General features: G+C 33.8%; 1 protein-coding gene across 1 annotated transcript in view; it reads left to right on the top strand.

The window, feature by feature from the left end:
• Window positions 1-16967, top strand: part of LOC106874390 (uncharacterized) — a 390389-nt gene that overhangs the window by 328824 nt on the left and 44598 nt on the right. The window contains exons 161-168 of the mRNA XM_089352838.1: window positions 1083-1214; window positions 1395-1580; window positions 4231-4341; window positions 7641-7823; window positions 10142-10285; window positions 10640-10822; window positions 11928-12041; window positions 15304-15498. Of these exons, the coding sequence (XP_089208964.1) occupies window positions 1083-1214; window positions 1395-1580; window positions 4231-4341; window positions 7641-7823; window positions 10142-10285; window positions 10640-10822; window positions 11928-12041; window positions 15304-15498 (1248 nt within the window). The remainder of the gene's footprint in view (window positions 1-1082; window positions 1215-1394; window positions 1581-4230; window positions 4342-7640; window positions 7824-10141; window positions 10286-10639; window positions 10823-11927; window positions 12042-15303; window positions 15499-16967) is intronic.

Genomic DNA, 16967 nt, shown 5'->3' on the forward strand with positions numbered 1-16967 from the left:
AACCCAGTCATGGCTGTCAGACAATTTCTGCGACCACATCACCCCTATCATCTGACCACCTAACTTCCCAGACTGCAACTCCCTTGGTTATTATGTGTGGGGCGCAGTTGAGTGAGAGACCAACAAAACTCCTCGTAACACCAAAAATAAACTGAAGGCAAGGATTATGGCAGCATTCACCAACTTAAACAAGGAGATGGTCCAGAAGAGTTTCAGGAGATTCCAAAGTTGCCTGGAGGCTGTGGTTGAAGCCAATGGTGACTTTATTGAGTAAATTTACTCTTTATTATTTCAAGATATTTTTATGCAATTTTGGTAAATATATCTGTTTAAATGAAATGTCAGTGTTATTTTCATTTGCATAATTTAGACAATAATATATTCAATATTAAGAAAAGGAGACAGTCAGAATTTTGAGTAATTCTTTATTAATGCTTTTATTCATTCATGAGGATTTTTTTAAATAAATTTTATAGAAAGTTTCTTGGTTTTTACACAAATGGAGAGGAGGAGAGGTGAAAGATAAAAGAGGGAGGAAGGAAAGAAAGAGACGGAGAGGGAGGGAGAAAAAGAAAAGAAAGCAGAAAGAGAGAATTTATATTTTGGGGGATTGTCTGTGATGACATTTCAAGATGACATTTCAAGATGTCAATTTTGGTTTTTTAAAGAAAGGGGGAAAAAAAGACAGAAAGGAGCATGAGAGGGGAAGAGAAAGAAAGAGTAGAAAAAATAAAAGCGATGAAAGATAAAGAAGAGAAAAGGACTTCTTTTCAATTGTATTATATCTTCATATGTGGTCCACATGAAACAAAAACGATCTTGTTTTTATAGCTTTGTTGATTTTGGTGTGTCAGGATACATGAAATTAAAATACTTTACTTGAAGAATGAGTAAGTGTTGGCTGCAGGATTAGCATCTAGTAGTATAAGGTCTTCTTCTGCAGGTTCTCACTAACACATGCCAGCATGGAAAAATGGATGTAAAAACAATGATGAGAATGATGATGATGAGGGTAATATTTTTATGTACTATAATGCATGAGTATGAATTAATGCATATTTCAATATTTGTTTGTGCTCTAGGGTAAAAATGCAGAAATAAGATACAAAATAACTGGTCCAATAGAGTCTCAAAAGTTGTTTGAAATGAATGCTACTACTGGTACAATTTATGTTCGAAGTAGCTTAACTGGAGTCAGTCAAGACAGATATACGGTAAATATGAACATTTTAAATTTTTTTATGTTGTGTTTAATCCATAAACACTACAGGGTACCACTTATTAACAACTGCAGTCATAATTTTCATAAAATTTTAAACATTTAATTCCTAATCATTATTGTTACTGTTATTATGCCACAAACCTTTTCACATTTTATTTATTTATTTTTTTAGATCAACGTTGAAGCATCTGATTCTGGTAGCAAGCCACAAACATCTACAGCAAAAGTAGTAATCAGCATTTTGCACTCAAATAAACCATACTTTGATAGAAGCATGTATGAAGTGTCTGTGGACGAGACAGCACAAGTCAATGCTTATGTCTTCCAGGTTTCAGCAAATGATCCTAGACAATCTGCGGTGAGTCACATAATTCTCAGCTTTGTCTCTGTCTTTATACGGTTATCAGTGTTACTATATTTCAATATGGATGCAGCATAACAGAAGGATTAAAAAAGTTAGCTTTGTAGTCACAAGGTCTTGAGTTTGATTCCACTGCTGCAGTGAATGACATCTCGAAAAAGTATCTTTTACCATTGACTTTGGTTGAATCAAGCCTTGTGGCCTGGGGAATGAAATTGGAGAAATGGAAATTGTGCAGAAGAATATCAGATAAATTATGTTTGTAATTCAAAAACACATTATTGCACTTGAATCAGACTAATTCTACCTGAAGATTACATTAATGGTACACATGTCTGTTGAATGATCAGAATGACCAGCCACTCATGTTAATTTAACGAGCAGGTAATTCAGTTGATCAAACAGAATCATCAACATCAAAATTCAGAGAGATCTATTTACTACTTAACCCTTTTGATATCAAGCTACCTGAGACTGTCCTTGATTCTACAATATAAACTTGTTGATTCAAAGTGATCTGAATTTAAATTGTCTATCACAATTTCATGTTAATTTATGTCCCAAATACCAACATAATAATAACCAAGTTATTTTACTAAATTCTAATTTAATTTCAAAATTAATTGAAATAAACACAGTGAAATATGGTAAAAAAAAAGTGAAATATGGTAAAAAAAAAGTGAAATATGGTAAAAAAAAGGGACATTTAATGATAGCTCTGCTCTATCATCTGAATATAGGATGATTTACTGAGGAATAGCTTCAGGTATTCACCATCTCACTTCTTTTTATCTTTTAATTAATTAAACAATCAACTTTTACCACCTTTTACATTACATCAATGCATATAACTGTGCACATTTACAAGCATTTTTACACATGCATAGATACATACAAGCATATTCACTCACATACACATGCAGAAACTTGGATGTACACATATGCTAACACAAAAAAAAATACACATGTATGGTTCCAGTTTTCTCATTGTTACAAAGTTATGGTATTTGATACACTTTTACAATGAAAATGTGAAAAGTTAGTTACACTTACATGTGAAGTCTATAATACAAACTGTAAAATATGTTTCACTGTTCCATTAGCTCTTGGTTTGGGCCTCTACTTTCTTGAGTAATTAATGAAAATACTAAAGTGTGTGGGTATGTTACAGGGATAATTGAAGACTTATTTGTATAAAAATTACATGAGCATGCCATGTAATAACAACTGAAATTCCATTAATAAAGCAGAAAGGGGAAAATAGTCATCATCAGAATGAATAGAATAGAAATGCTAGTTACAACCATCACTTACAAATGAGTCTAAGTTGGTAGCTTGTACCTCGTTTTTGGTCAATATCTTTGGTATCCATGTAGTCTTGAGCAAACACAAACATCTTTTCAGACCTAGCATTGACCTAGTAGAACATCTAGGCTGTGACAACTGGATGGAGATGAGAGATGTACCAACACTAGGCTGGTTACTGATTTTAGAAAGAAGAAAAGCTAAGTAGACAGACTCAAAAGAACTTTTATTCTGAGAACAATGCATTGAAACAAATATCACAGGGCTTACTTAAGGCCCTTAGAGGCCCTAAGCACTTAAAAGGTTTTAGGGTCCTCATTTATATGTAGTTCAAAATGTAAATAACATTAAACCATAAAACAAATTTTTATTTTTCAAAATGAAACAAAACTAACAATAAGACAGAAAATAATGTTTATTTTTATATACTTCCACCTTATTTATATTTGAAAAGTTTTCTTGTACTTTTTTTAATTGTAAAGTCTTTAATCAGCTCCTCATTATTACACCATGAATACTTTGAAATTATACTTCGGATCATATAAACCACTTTGAAATTATATTTCTGATCATATAAACAACTTTGAATATTATTTTAGCAAGTTTAAGATATTTTCTTTTGTGTCATAAACCATCTACCATTTCTGTGGTTCTCTACTTCCCTTGATGCCTTAAGAACATGCTTATTTTACCCAATCTTTAATTCAGTGCTGCACAACACATTCTGAGACTCAAACAGATTTACCTGTCAACTGTCAAGACTTGAAATAATATAGAAATAAGTTAAATTTATGAGTTAAACTAAAAAGCATGGATAACGTAGATAAACAAAAAAAGTAGTCGACAGAATATTGAATGTTCTGTGTAGGTGCTATTAGCTTCTGCAGTTATTCTACTATTTGATCTGTCTGCTAATTTTGGGATTTAAATAGTAATATAAGTAAGAGAGAACTGTTTCTCAGTTGGCATAGAATCCAGTCATTCATGGTGTTTGATCCTTTAGAACAAGCTGGCATTGAATCTCCAAGTTGCGATGTGAAAATGCTCATAAATGTGTAGTGTAAAACAGTGGAAAAAAAAATCAAATTCATATGAATTCTTTATTTTATGTTATCAAATACTTTATATTGATATCATCTGGAACAGTTTTAATATGTTATAAAGAAATCTTTTTCTGTGTGTGTTTGTATATGCATGTATGTATGTACAGGTGTTTGTAAACCTATATGTGTGTGTGTGTGTGTGTGTGTGTGTGTGTGTGTGTGTGTGTGTGTATAGCAGATGTTAATTGATGATAATGATGATGATATATATATATAATCATTCAACTTTCTTTTTACAGGGACAGTTACAATATGAAATGATTAACAATGTAAAACTATTTGCCATGAGCTCTGGTGGATTAATAACTGTGGCGAAGCCCCTTGTTGGTCTTAATATAAATATTGTTGAAGTAAGTCAGTTTTTATTATCAGGTTGAGTAAAAAGTAAGCAGCGTTTTAAACCATGAAGAATTTGTACCAGATTTTTGCAGAGATTTGAATTTATTTTAAGCACTTTTTTTTGCAATTATCTGATTATACAGACATAGACTTGCCCAAATAAATAAACATTAATTTTTTTCACCGTTTTTTACAATCATCTGAAACGGAACTGTCAAAGCACAATATTCGAGCAATTTTGCTATTCAACTTCAAGAAAGGATGTACAGCAGCATAAACTGCTCATGATATCAATGAAACATTTGGTGAGGAAATGACCAGTGAGTGGTCAGCTCGAAAATAGTTTAAATGATTTCGCAATGGAGACTTGAGCCATGAAGGTTGTGAGTGTAGTGGACACCAATTCTGTCATCAATGATAGTCAATTAAAGACCATCATTGAGAAAGATCCACATAAAACTACTCAAGAACAGGCAAAAAAACTTCAAGTAAGCCAGAAAACTGCCTGCAACCATTTGCATGTGATCAGAAAATCAAATAAGCTTGACAAATGGGTACCACATGATTTGAATGAAAATCAAAAAATGCCCAGATATGAAATTTGCTTGTCACTTCTTCTCCATAACCAAACCAATTCATTTCTTGACCATATTGTAACTTGTAGTGAAAAGTGGATTCTGTACAATAATAAAAAATATTCTTCACTGTGGTTGGACCAAAATGAAGCACCACAAACCTTCCCTAAACCTGAGCTTTTCAAAAAGATGGTTATGGTGACTGCTTGGTGGTGTACTGCTGGACTCATCCACTATAACTTCTTAAAGCCCTGAAAAACTATTACTGCAGAAATATATTGCCATGAAATTGCCAAAATGAATGAAAAACTGCTATTCCTCCATCCCAGACTGCACAACAGAGGAGAGCAAATCATTCTTCATGACAATGCTCAATCACACGTTTCACTAATAGCACTCCAGAAGTTGAAGGAACTTAGCTACAAAGTTCTTCCCCACCCAGCTTATTCCCCAGAACTTTATCCTACCGACTTCAGCTTTTTCAAGCCTTTTGATGGTTTCTTGCAAGAGGAGTTCAAAAATCAAACTGATGCTGAAAATGCATTCAAAGAGTTCATTAGCTCCAGTACTCCAGATTTTTATGTTACCAGAATAAATAGACTTGTAACTCATTGGCAAAAATGTGTTCATTGTAATGGTACTTACTTTGATGAATAAAATTTCCACATCATTGAAATATATTGTGATGAATTTCATGTTTCAAAACGTTGCTTACTGATATTTCTTATTATACAGTTTATATACAGCCTGATATTTCTTATTATACAGTTTATATTTGAACAATCACCCTCTTTATTCTATTTTCATCAACATATTTCGATTAGCAAAAGCTTTGATCATCTGGTGTGATTCATTCACCTTAAAGTTTGTTCTGAAATGTTTAGGAGTATAGATCTCCTAAGAGATTGATATTTCATAGCAGAAATTGATACATCTAACAATTATAGGATTTTAAATACAATTCCTGAGGAAGTATTTCATATATATATTATAATGGGGGAGGCTGGTTTAAGGGGTTACCTTGGGTTTCTCACTCATAAGGGGTTTCTTAACCCCTTATGGTGTATATTCAGATTGCAAATACTTCTGGCCTGAGACTTCTTCAAAATTTTATCCCTCTTGTAGCTTTGGATTTTGTATAGATTTTACAGAAATCAGACATGCTATTTAATGATTTAATATTTTTAAAATAAGGATATGAGTAATTTCTTTTCAGTATTTCTAGAAAAAATTTTTAAATATAACTAGCAAAATTGGAAATTCATCTACAACTAATAAGCATCATTTATACTCAAGACAAAGGCAGTGAGTTGGCAGAACTGTAAGCATATCAGACAAAATACTTTGTGGAATTTCTTCTGGTTTTTTTGCATTCTGAGTTTAAATTCTACAATGATGACTTTTGCTTTTCATGCCTTTGGGGTTGATACAATAAAGAACAAGTCAAATACCAAGGTTGATGTAATTGACTTTCTTTTCCTTTCAAAATTACTGACCCTCAATATACCAGAGTCCCATTCAAAAGTATGTTGTGATCTCAGTTGCTTATATGCCATGGAACTGGGTAAGCAGCCCTATGAATCCTAAGATCCCCACAAAAATAAAAACGATATTCCAGATAAACAAAGTTTATCAAAAAGCAATCTATTCATTGTTATCAGGTTGCACTGCTTTCACAGGTTCCCATGACACTCTGTTGCTACCCAGTTCTGTTATTCATATTTGAATTGGGAGCTTGAGTCACAATGAATCTTTCATTAACTGATTACACAACCATGGACACCACACTTATGGATGTATTGCAGTTACTCTCTTGATAGATCTTGGTAATCCTGACCATTGATCTATTAGGACTCCTCCACTCAGCATCAATGTAAGCAGTACCATTGGCTCGGTTGGGCTCTTCTCTTCACTATCCACCATGCTGCAGTCCCATGATTTCACCTTATCCCTGGCAGGGTGGCTAAATAGATGCTATGCCTTGCCAAAAGGCAGCCTGTAACTACGCAGGTCTCATTTGTCCCTCCATGAAGTATTTTGAAAATACTCACATGCCCACAAACAATCTATTACATGAGGTAAACATGTAGAATATTTTCTATGAATTTTATTTTCTGTTACAAGTAAATAAACATATTCAAATTTAGCAATTACATAATTTTAAACTTTAGTCTTACATTTCAAAAAAATTTGTTAATCTGTATTATTTTTCTACATTTATCGTGAAATTTATTTTCACATTGGTGCAGGCATAGCTGTGTTGCTATAAGAAGCTTGTTTTGTAACAACCTGATCTTGGGTTCAGTCCCACTGCATGGCACCTTGAATAAGTATCTTCCACTATAGTCTAGGGCAGACCAATGCCTTGTCCATGAATTTGGTAGATGCAAACTGTGTGGAAACTTGTCATTGTAAGTGTGTGTGTGTGTGTGTGTGTAGTTCTTTGTGTTTCTGTATGTCTCCGGTTGTTGATTTGTTTATGCCCCTATAACTTAGCAGTTTTGGCAAAAGGGACTGGTAAAATAAATACTAGACTAAATAAACATAACTACTGGGGTCTATTGTTTTGACTTAACTCTTCAACGTAGTGCTCCAGCATGACTGCAGTTGAGTGACTGAAACAGGTTTAAGGTAAAAGACATTCGTGTTACTGGCTTTGTATATAAAATGTAATACTTTACTGACATGTATGCAATATTCCTGAACTGTAATTATTATTCATTTTTGCCAAACAGATTGAAGTGAAGGCATTCCGGAAAAATGATACTTCAAGTTCTGCAACAACCACAGTTATTGTAAAGATAATCCGTAGAAACACTCCTCCAAGATTTAATAGCACCAATGTGGAAATTTCTATAGCTGATGACACAACGATTGGACATGTCTTCTATAAGGCTGTAGCTACAGATCCTGATACTGTAAGCACCATTTATTTTCTTCAAAGAAATCATCCTATTAGCTACACAATCTCTGTTCCATCATTCTTAACCTATCATTCTGCTTAATATATGTGTAATGCCTAGTACTGTTTTCAGTGTACTGTGTGTACATGTAAGTCCTGAGATTTTGGTTACATATTTGTCAACATCTTTTTGAAGTAGTGTTACAGTGCATATTATTACAAAGATTGTTTTTATTTTGAAGTTATATTCTGCTTTCTCTATTTTCAAATCTTTTACTTTTATTATTATTATTATTTTTATAACTATTGTTGTTATTGTTATTTACTTTTAACCTGATTGTTTGTTGCAATCACTTGCCAAGACACACCCAACACCCAAGGGCGAGTGAAGGATAAGAGATGTTACAGTGTAACTGAAAGCTCAAGGAGGGGAAGTGGTGGGGGAAGTAGTGAAATATCTCCATATAATATAACACAGACGTTTAAATTGATAGGGTTTTTCTAAGGACGTGGGTAGTACTTGCAATACAATCTTTTTGATTTCTGTGAGACATGGTTCTCCTGGGATGTTGTCTAGACGTTTCTGGCAGCCCTTTATTAAAGTAGTGAACTGTCATAATCATTAGTGTGCAAGACAAAATGTTCAGCGGCATTTCTTTTGGCTCTTTAAGTTCTGAGTCAACTTTGCCTTTCATCCTTTCGGGGTCAATAAAATAAGTGCCAGTTGAATACTGGGATCGATGTAATCGACTGTACTCTTCCCCCAAGTTTCAGACCTTGTGCCTGTTGTAGAAAGGATTATTATTATTATTATTATTATTATTATTATTATTATTATTATTATTATTATTATCATTATTATTATGTTTGACTTTTGCTTTGTATTTGTACAAGTTGGCTTCAAATCTCAACCAGAGACCTCAAGAGACAACACGTTAAAAGTTCATTATTATTAATTATTATTATTATTATTATTATTATTATTATTATTATTAAGGTAGTGAACTGTCATAATCATTAGTACACTAGACAAAATGTTCAGCAGCATCTCTTTTGGCTTGTTAAGTTCTGAGTTCAAACCCTATCAAAGTCAACTCTGCCTTTCATCTTTTCAGGGTTGGTAAAATAAAGTACCTGTTAAGCACTGGGGTTGATGTAGTTGACTGGCCCACTCCCACCAAAAGTCCAGGCCTTGTGCCCTTAGTAGAAAGGATTTTTCTTCTTGTCATTATTATCTTCATTCTTCTTCTTCTTATTATTATTATTATCATTGCTGTTGTCATCATCATCATCATTATAAAGGTAGAATCATTAGTGCATTGGAGAAAATGCTTAGTTGCATTTCCTCCAGCTTTTTGCATTCTGAGCTTAAATCGCCCTCATTATTTTTATTACTGTCATCTAACTGCAGTGTACTGGTAAAATTGTTAGTGTTGGACATAATAAAATAACTTATAGTATTTGTTCTGGCTTTTTACTATTTGAATTAAAATTCTGATGAGGTCAACTTCACTTTTCCTCGTTCCAAAGTCAATACAAAAAAAGTGTACTGGAGTTGATTTGATGAAGTAACAACTCTCCATCTCAAATCTGTAGCCTTATGGCACCTGTGCCCAGTGTCGCCTTCCTGGCACTTGTGCCGGTGGCATGTGTAAAGACATTCGAGTGAGATCGTGCCAGTGCCAATGGACTGGCTCCTGTGCAGGTGGCACGTAAAATACACCATTTTGAGCGTGGCTGTTGCCAGTGCCACCTGACTGGCCTTCATGCTAGTGGCACGTAAAAGCACCCACTACACTCTCAGAGTGTAGATCTACTCTGCCTGTCATCCACCCAGGAGTGATAGCATAAGTACCCAACATATATTAGGGTTGATATATCTGATTGCTCCCATCCATTATCTCTACCTTAAATTTGTAGCCCAGTAAAGAGTAAAGATCCCTTTCGGTCATGAATGACCATGGGATTTCACCTAGAAAGTTCCCCTCCGATGTACAAGTCCAGGTAAGGTTGTTTATGGAAGACTTGCAGTCGCCCATGCATACCAGCCTCCCTACTCCACACCACTGATGTTATCCAAGGGAACGGCAAAGTCTGATACAGCTTGGCACCAGTGATGTCACAACTCATTTCTACAGCTGAGTGAACTGGAGCAACGTGAAACAAAGTGTCTTGCTCAAGAAGACAACTCGCAGTCCGGTCTAGGAATCGAATTCACAACCTCATGATCGTAAGCTCGATGCTCTAACCACTGAGCCCAGTACCAATGTTCGAAATCATTACTGCTCAACAGTTTATTAATGGATATCATATTTATTTTTATTTCTTCTTCAGGGTGAAAATGGTCGGATTACCTACAAGATTATTACATACAACCCACCATCTGGCAAAAGCTATTTCTATGTGAACCCTGAAACTGGTAATGTGACAGTTACAGCTTTGCTAAGCCAAAATCCAAATCCTACGAGGAGATACATAGTAAGTAATACTAAACCTTTTCAATATGTGTGGATGTGGTGAGCAATGTATTTAATAAATATGATAAACCATTGCACTAAATGCTTTAGAGTATTTAGCTTTGAATGCTGTTGTGATATTTTTCATTCCATTAGGACTAATAACATAAAGCACTGGTAATACCCATCATGAAGTGTTATTGGTACTTAATATAATAAAAAGTACCTAATGTTTTAAATTTCTAAATAAAGAATTGATTAAAGATTAAAGATATTTCAAGTCCAGAAGATAAAGGAGGTATTCCAGAATGTTACATAAATAATTAAATAAAATTAGAGCATCTTTTCACTTTCTATTCTGTTTTATCTCTGACAGCTTGATATCCAAGCAGAAGACAATGGCTACCCAAGAAACAAAGCTACCATGCGAATTACAGTCAATGTTGTCAGCCGTTCAAACATACCAGTATTCCAGCAAAGTGAATATAAATTCAACATCACTTCTAAAGCTGTAAAGAATGACGTTGTTGGTACTGTATCTGCTACTGATAGAGATGGGGTAAGCATTATAATTTCACAAAATTGTCATTTAAAGAAAATTATCTTTTTCATGTGGAATATTTTATTTCTTGCAACCATACTTGTGTAAATATGTTAAACATTATAAGAAATAATAGCTAACATGCAATCATTAAGCCTATACATCACCTTCATATTATGATATTACTGAGATCCAATGTCTTTATGTAGTGATTCAAAAAAAGAGAGACTTGACATTATCCATTGTAATCTAATGACTCTAGACTCTAGACACTAGCCACTGTAATCTAATGAAATATTCAGTAATTTTACAGTCCCTTGTAGTAGTATTTTAATCTCTAGAAAGGCAAGCCTATTGTAACTTGTATATGGTTTTGTTTATTGGGGTTTTTTTTGGGGGGGGGGGGGTTCTACCTGGATTCAACCTTGTACAGGTTTGAGATACAAATTGCTGAACCTGTAGATCTACATGCTGGCACTTTTATGATTCTAACTGATATTCTCATGGTCTTAACTTTAGTAAAAAAGCTAACATTCTTCAAACAAATATAGCATCAAATAACCAACCAAAAAGATCTAGCAAGCAGAATATTGTGTCAAAAGTTAAAGCACTTAAACATCACATTGTTAAGTTCACCCAGCTCTAAACAGGTATAGTAAGACTAGATCCTCACTGTAATCAACATAATCACTGTGCAGACAATTGCCTGGTTAACTTGCAATCCTCACCTCAAAAATTCCTAGTAATGTCCTTTGGTGAAAAGGGACTTTGCCTTGGATATACTAAATGATGACAAGGTTTTCAAACACAGCCAACAAGATCCAAAGATCAAATTTCCAACAAGGACGAGGCTAATGTACATAAATACCTGCAAAAACAAAAAAGTATCTGTATGTAAGATATGTATATATTTTTAACCTTTTCAAATCAGTATCTTTTATGTATCTGTTCTGGTGACATATGTTGTTGGAACGACCAATAGACATGAAGATATAACATAAATACAATTAAAAATATTTTAAATCAGATTGTTACTTTTCTTTATTATTTAAAATTCAAACATATTTGTATAGAGTTTATATTCTTAATAATTTTTCCCCACTTCCATGGCATCTATTTTAAGGATCAAGTAATATACTCCATTCCTCAAAGTGACTTCTATTTTGCCATCAATAACATCACAGGAGTAATTACTGTGAATGGAGACATTGCATCAAATCCTACATCTTTCTATGAGGTAAATTCTTCTTTGATTTTTATTTATTTGAATTATTACAATTATTTCAGTTATTATTTTATGAACACTATTAAAGTTCTATATTATTGATCTAGAAGACATTAATTCAAATTTTTACTTAGGCTTCATCCATAGACAAGACAAACAGCTTGTATCAAAAATAACGGTTTTATATTAATTTCTTACAATGATACAAGGCCACAAACTTTGTAGAAGAGAGATATAATTAATTGTTCTTAGTATATCACACAAGAACTAGCAGAATGTAAAATAAAAGAGACTATTACATAATTTGATTTCAGAATGCAAAGGAATGTTACTAAATACTATAAGGCATGTTATTAAGCACTCAACCACTTTTACCATTATTTCTATGAAAATACATGTTGTAGCTTTGTATCTTCTAAAGTTTTATGCAAATATATTTCTGAATATTAATATTTAGAAATATAGTGAGAGTGAAAGAAAAGTATGTCACATTCCTTGATAAAGGTACAGTGAATGTATCAAAGTGGAAGAGTATAGAGAAATTATGTGTAAATATGCTCAAAAAAAAAAAAAAAAAATGATTTTAGTTTAGTGAATTAAAGATATATTTCATTTTGTTTTATATGCTTTACCGACAAATGTTTTCAATAAATTCTTGTATGTAGATGTATGAGTATGTATACACATATATATGTATATGTATATATATATATATATATATATATATATATATATATATATATATATATATATATATATATATATATATATATATACATATATATATATATATATATATATAATAACATAGGGTAAAATTAATTAATTCATAAGTTTACCAAGTAGTCAGTATGTTAAAAAAAAATTTTTAGGTAAATTATGCAAAATATTCTAGAATTATATACATAACTATAATCAGGGGTCAGCTAAGTTCCTCGCCACGTACTGAATTTGAAATAGATGCTAATGTCTTTTCAACTACCAGAAAAATCTCCGTGACAATAACTCACTTTTTTTATGTAGGTAAACAGAAAAATGAGTCCACATGACTTTGGTTATGTATATAATTATAGAATATTATATATATATATATATATATATATATATATATATATATACATACATATGAAATCGTGATAGCACCTGTGCCCAGTGTCACCTTCCTGGCACTTGTGCCGGTGGCACGTGTAAAGACATTCAAGCGAGATCGTTGCCAGTGCCGCTTGACTGGCTCCTGTGCAGGTGGCACATGAAATACACCATTTTGAGCGTGGCCATTGCCAGTACCACCTGACTGGCCTTCGGGCAGGTGACACGTAGAAGCACCCATTACACTCTCGGAGTGGTTGGTGTTAGGAAGGGCATCCAGCTGTAGAAACTCTGCCAAATCAGATTGGAGCCTGGTGTTGCCATCCGGTTCACCAGTCCTCAGTCAAATCGTCCAACCCATTGTAGCATGGAAAGCGGACGTTAAACTATGATGATGATGATGATATATCATCATCATTAACATCATTGTTTAATGTCCGCTTTCCATGCTGGCATGAGCTGGATGGTTTGAACGAGGTCTTGCAAGCCAGTGGGCTGCACCAGGCTCCAATCTGATCTGGCAATGTTTCTACAAGTGGATGCCCTTCCTAATGCCAACCACTCCGAGAGTGTAGTGGGTACTTTTTTATGTGCCACCAGTACTAGAGCCAGTCAGGTGGCGCTGGCATCGATCACGTTCAGATGGTGCTTTTTATGTGCCACTGGCATGGGAGCCAGTCAGGGAGCACTGGCATCAACCACATTCAGATGGTGCTTTTTATGTTTCACCAGCACGGGGAGCCAGTCAGGAGACACTAGCATTGAATGGTGCTTATTACATGCCACCAGCATAGGTGCCAGTCAGGCAGCACTGGTCACAGTTACAATTTCGATTTCACTTGACTCAATAAGTCTACTCAGGGACATCATATTGCCCCACACTTCAAGGGTACTTTTAAATAGGCTGGTCATGCAACACTGACATCAACCATGGCTGTGATCTCACTTTACTTGCCAGGTCTTCTCAAGCACAGCATAATATCTCCAAAGGTCTCGGTCTCTTATTGTCTCTTTAAAGCCCAGTGTTCGAAAGTCATGCTTCACTTCTTCATCCTATGTCTTCCTGGGTCTACCTCTTCCATAAGTTCCTCCCACTGTTAGGGTGTGACACTTCTTCACACAGCTGTCCTCATCCATACTTAACACATGACTATACCAGCACAGTTGTCTCTCTTGCACACCAAATTTGATGCTTCTTATGTCCAACTGTTTTCTCAGAGCGCTTACACTCTGTTGTGCATGCACACTGACATTACACATCCAGTGGATCATACACGCTTCATTTCTTTCAAGCATACGCATGTCCTCAGCAGTCATGGTCCATGTTTCACTGCTGTGTAGCATGGTTGTTTGCACACATACATCATATAGTCTCCCTTTCACCCTGAGCAGGAGGCCCTTAGTTGCCATCAGATTTCTATATATATATATATATATTTCCATATATTTAAAAATTTATTAATGAGGGTAGAAATTGATATTGATCAATTAAAACCAGTGGTCTAGCATATTAAAAAATCCGAAGATTAAAATTATATTACATACAAGAATAAGAGGAATGACCAGCAAATGTGGATTCCTGAATGCTAGAAATAGATGCTGAATCATCCAACCACGAAAAAGAATGTTCTCAGTAGAAAAAAAATCAGCGACACAACAGACTGTAAATGAGTAAGACAAATGAAAAAATACTAAAATACGATTAATTTAATTTAATTTTCTACTGAGAACATTCTTTTTCGTGGTTGGATGATTCAGCATCTATTTCTAGCATTCAGGAATCCACATTTGCTGGTCATTCCTCTTATTCTTGTATGTAATATATTTCCATATATATATATACATAGCTGTAAAGGACCATGTTTGATTTTTGCAGATAATAAATTTTTATCAAAGGTTATATCTCCATTTTCTTACTTTCATTTGAATGATTATAAACCATGATTTATATGTGTGTGTGTGTGTGTGTGTGTGTGTGTGTGTGTGTGTGTGTGTGTGTGTGTGTGTAAGTCTAAGTATATATACACAGATATAGATATGTGTGTGTGTGTGTAAATATATATATATATATATATATATATATATATATATATATATATATATATATATATATACGTGTGTGTGTGTGTGTATATGAATACATGTATGTTTAATGCACTTCATTATCCTCTTTTCAATTTTCTAGTTCAATGTCAAAGCCAGTGATGGTTCCTACAGATATTCAGAAGCAAGAGTTATTATTACTGTGAAGCATAATTTATATCCTCCAGTATTCTCTAAGAAACTTTATGAAGTATATGTTAAAGAATACATACCAATAGATACTGCCATTATCCAAGTAACAGCTACAGACAAAGATTTACAAGCAGGAAGCTCCACGGTAAATAATATTCTTTCATCTTGAGAAATATTTTTAATCAAAGTCTTGCAGATGGAAACATCTTTTTAAAATTAGTTTCAAATTTCAACGGCAGGGTAAGTCGATTACATTGACCTCAGTGCTTAACTGGTAATTATTCTATCAACCCCGTAAAGATGAAAGGCAGCATTTGAACTCAGAACATGAAAATGGATGAGATGCCATTAAACATTTTGCCTAGTACCCTTTTGGTACAGTATTTATTTTGAAATGCTCTGTGTTTCTTTCAATTACTTTAAATATAACAAAGAATTTAATTAAATTACTTAGTTATCATTCAGCTAGTGTTAGGAACATAAATTGTGACTAAGGTTTGGTGAAAGATTTTAATTCAAAACTTATTAAAACAAGACATTTGTACTCAGAGATAGAGTTGGTTTCAGCCGGGTTGGTAACAAAAAGGTTAATGGTTCTGCCAACTTGTCACTCTAAACATCTCTTGAACCTTTTAACATTTAATCTAGCCATATCCAGCCCAAATATTCTGCCCGTTTTATGTTAGAGTGGCCAGATCCAGCCTCTCACACTTACCCTACAATGTCAATCTATAAATAAACAATCACATCCTCAAAATCTGAAAGCTACAAGATAATATATGATTAATTTTTTTTTAAATGTGAATAGATAAACATCACATTTAACTGAATAATCTGTATGCAACTGAAATCAGTATAGTTAGAAAAATATTAGTTTTAAATGGATGACTGCAATGGGAAAAAATGTTGGTTACAAGGGGGGATTACAAACTTTGCTCACAATGAAGGCTAGTTTAAACAGTAAAATATAATGACTACAATTTGAGGAATCAAAACATTGTTCAGAATTTATGTGGCACCCCCAGAGTTTGGCACTACAGATGATTGTTCACCACATCTAGTTTTATTGTACAGAACAACTTAATTTTAAATATGTCTATGTTCGAATAAAAATTTTACATTATAACTTTATGTGAGAATTTGATTATCATCATCGCCGTTGTCTTCATTTAACGTTGCTTTTCCATGTTGGCATGGGTTGGATGGTTTGATAAGAGCTGGAAAGTCAGAAGACTGCACCAAACTCTACTATCTACTTTGGCATAGTTTCTATTGCTGGATGTCCTTCCTAACACAAACCACTGTACAGAATGTTGTTAGGTTATATTCCAAATACCAGCCTAATACACTCATTAATGAATGATTGGTATCTCTAAGTGGTGATGCTACTTTCTAGAAATAACAGTCAAGTTTCTGTCAAACTTCACCTTGCTATCTTGGAAAAGGAACACCCATTGGATAATGAGGCTCAATGTACACTATTATTGACAAAACAAATAGGAATACCATGACTGGAATAAGTTTCCTTAATTAAGGCTAACTGGGAGCAAAACAACATTTAACTAAGGAAAAAAAAAGATAGTTTAATAAATTTCTATTACTTCCTAACATGTA

The sequence above is a fragment of the Octopus bimaculoides genome, chromosome 5 (genome assembly GCF_046866305.1).
Source record: "Octopus bimaculoides isolate indiv1 chromosome 5, ASM4686630v1, whole genome shotgun sequence".
NCBI lineage: Eukaryota > Metazoa > Mollusca > Cephalopoda > Octopoda > Octopodidae > Octopus > Octopus bimaculoides.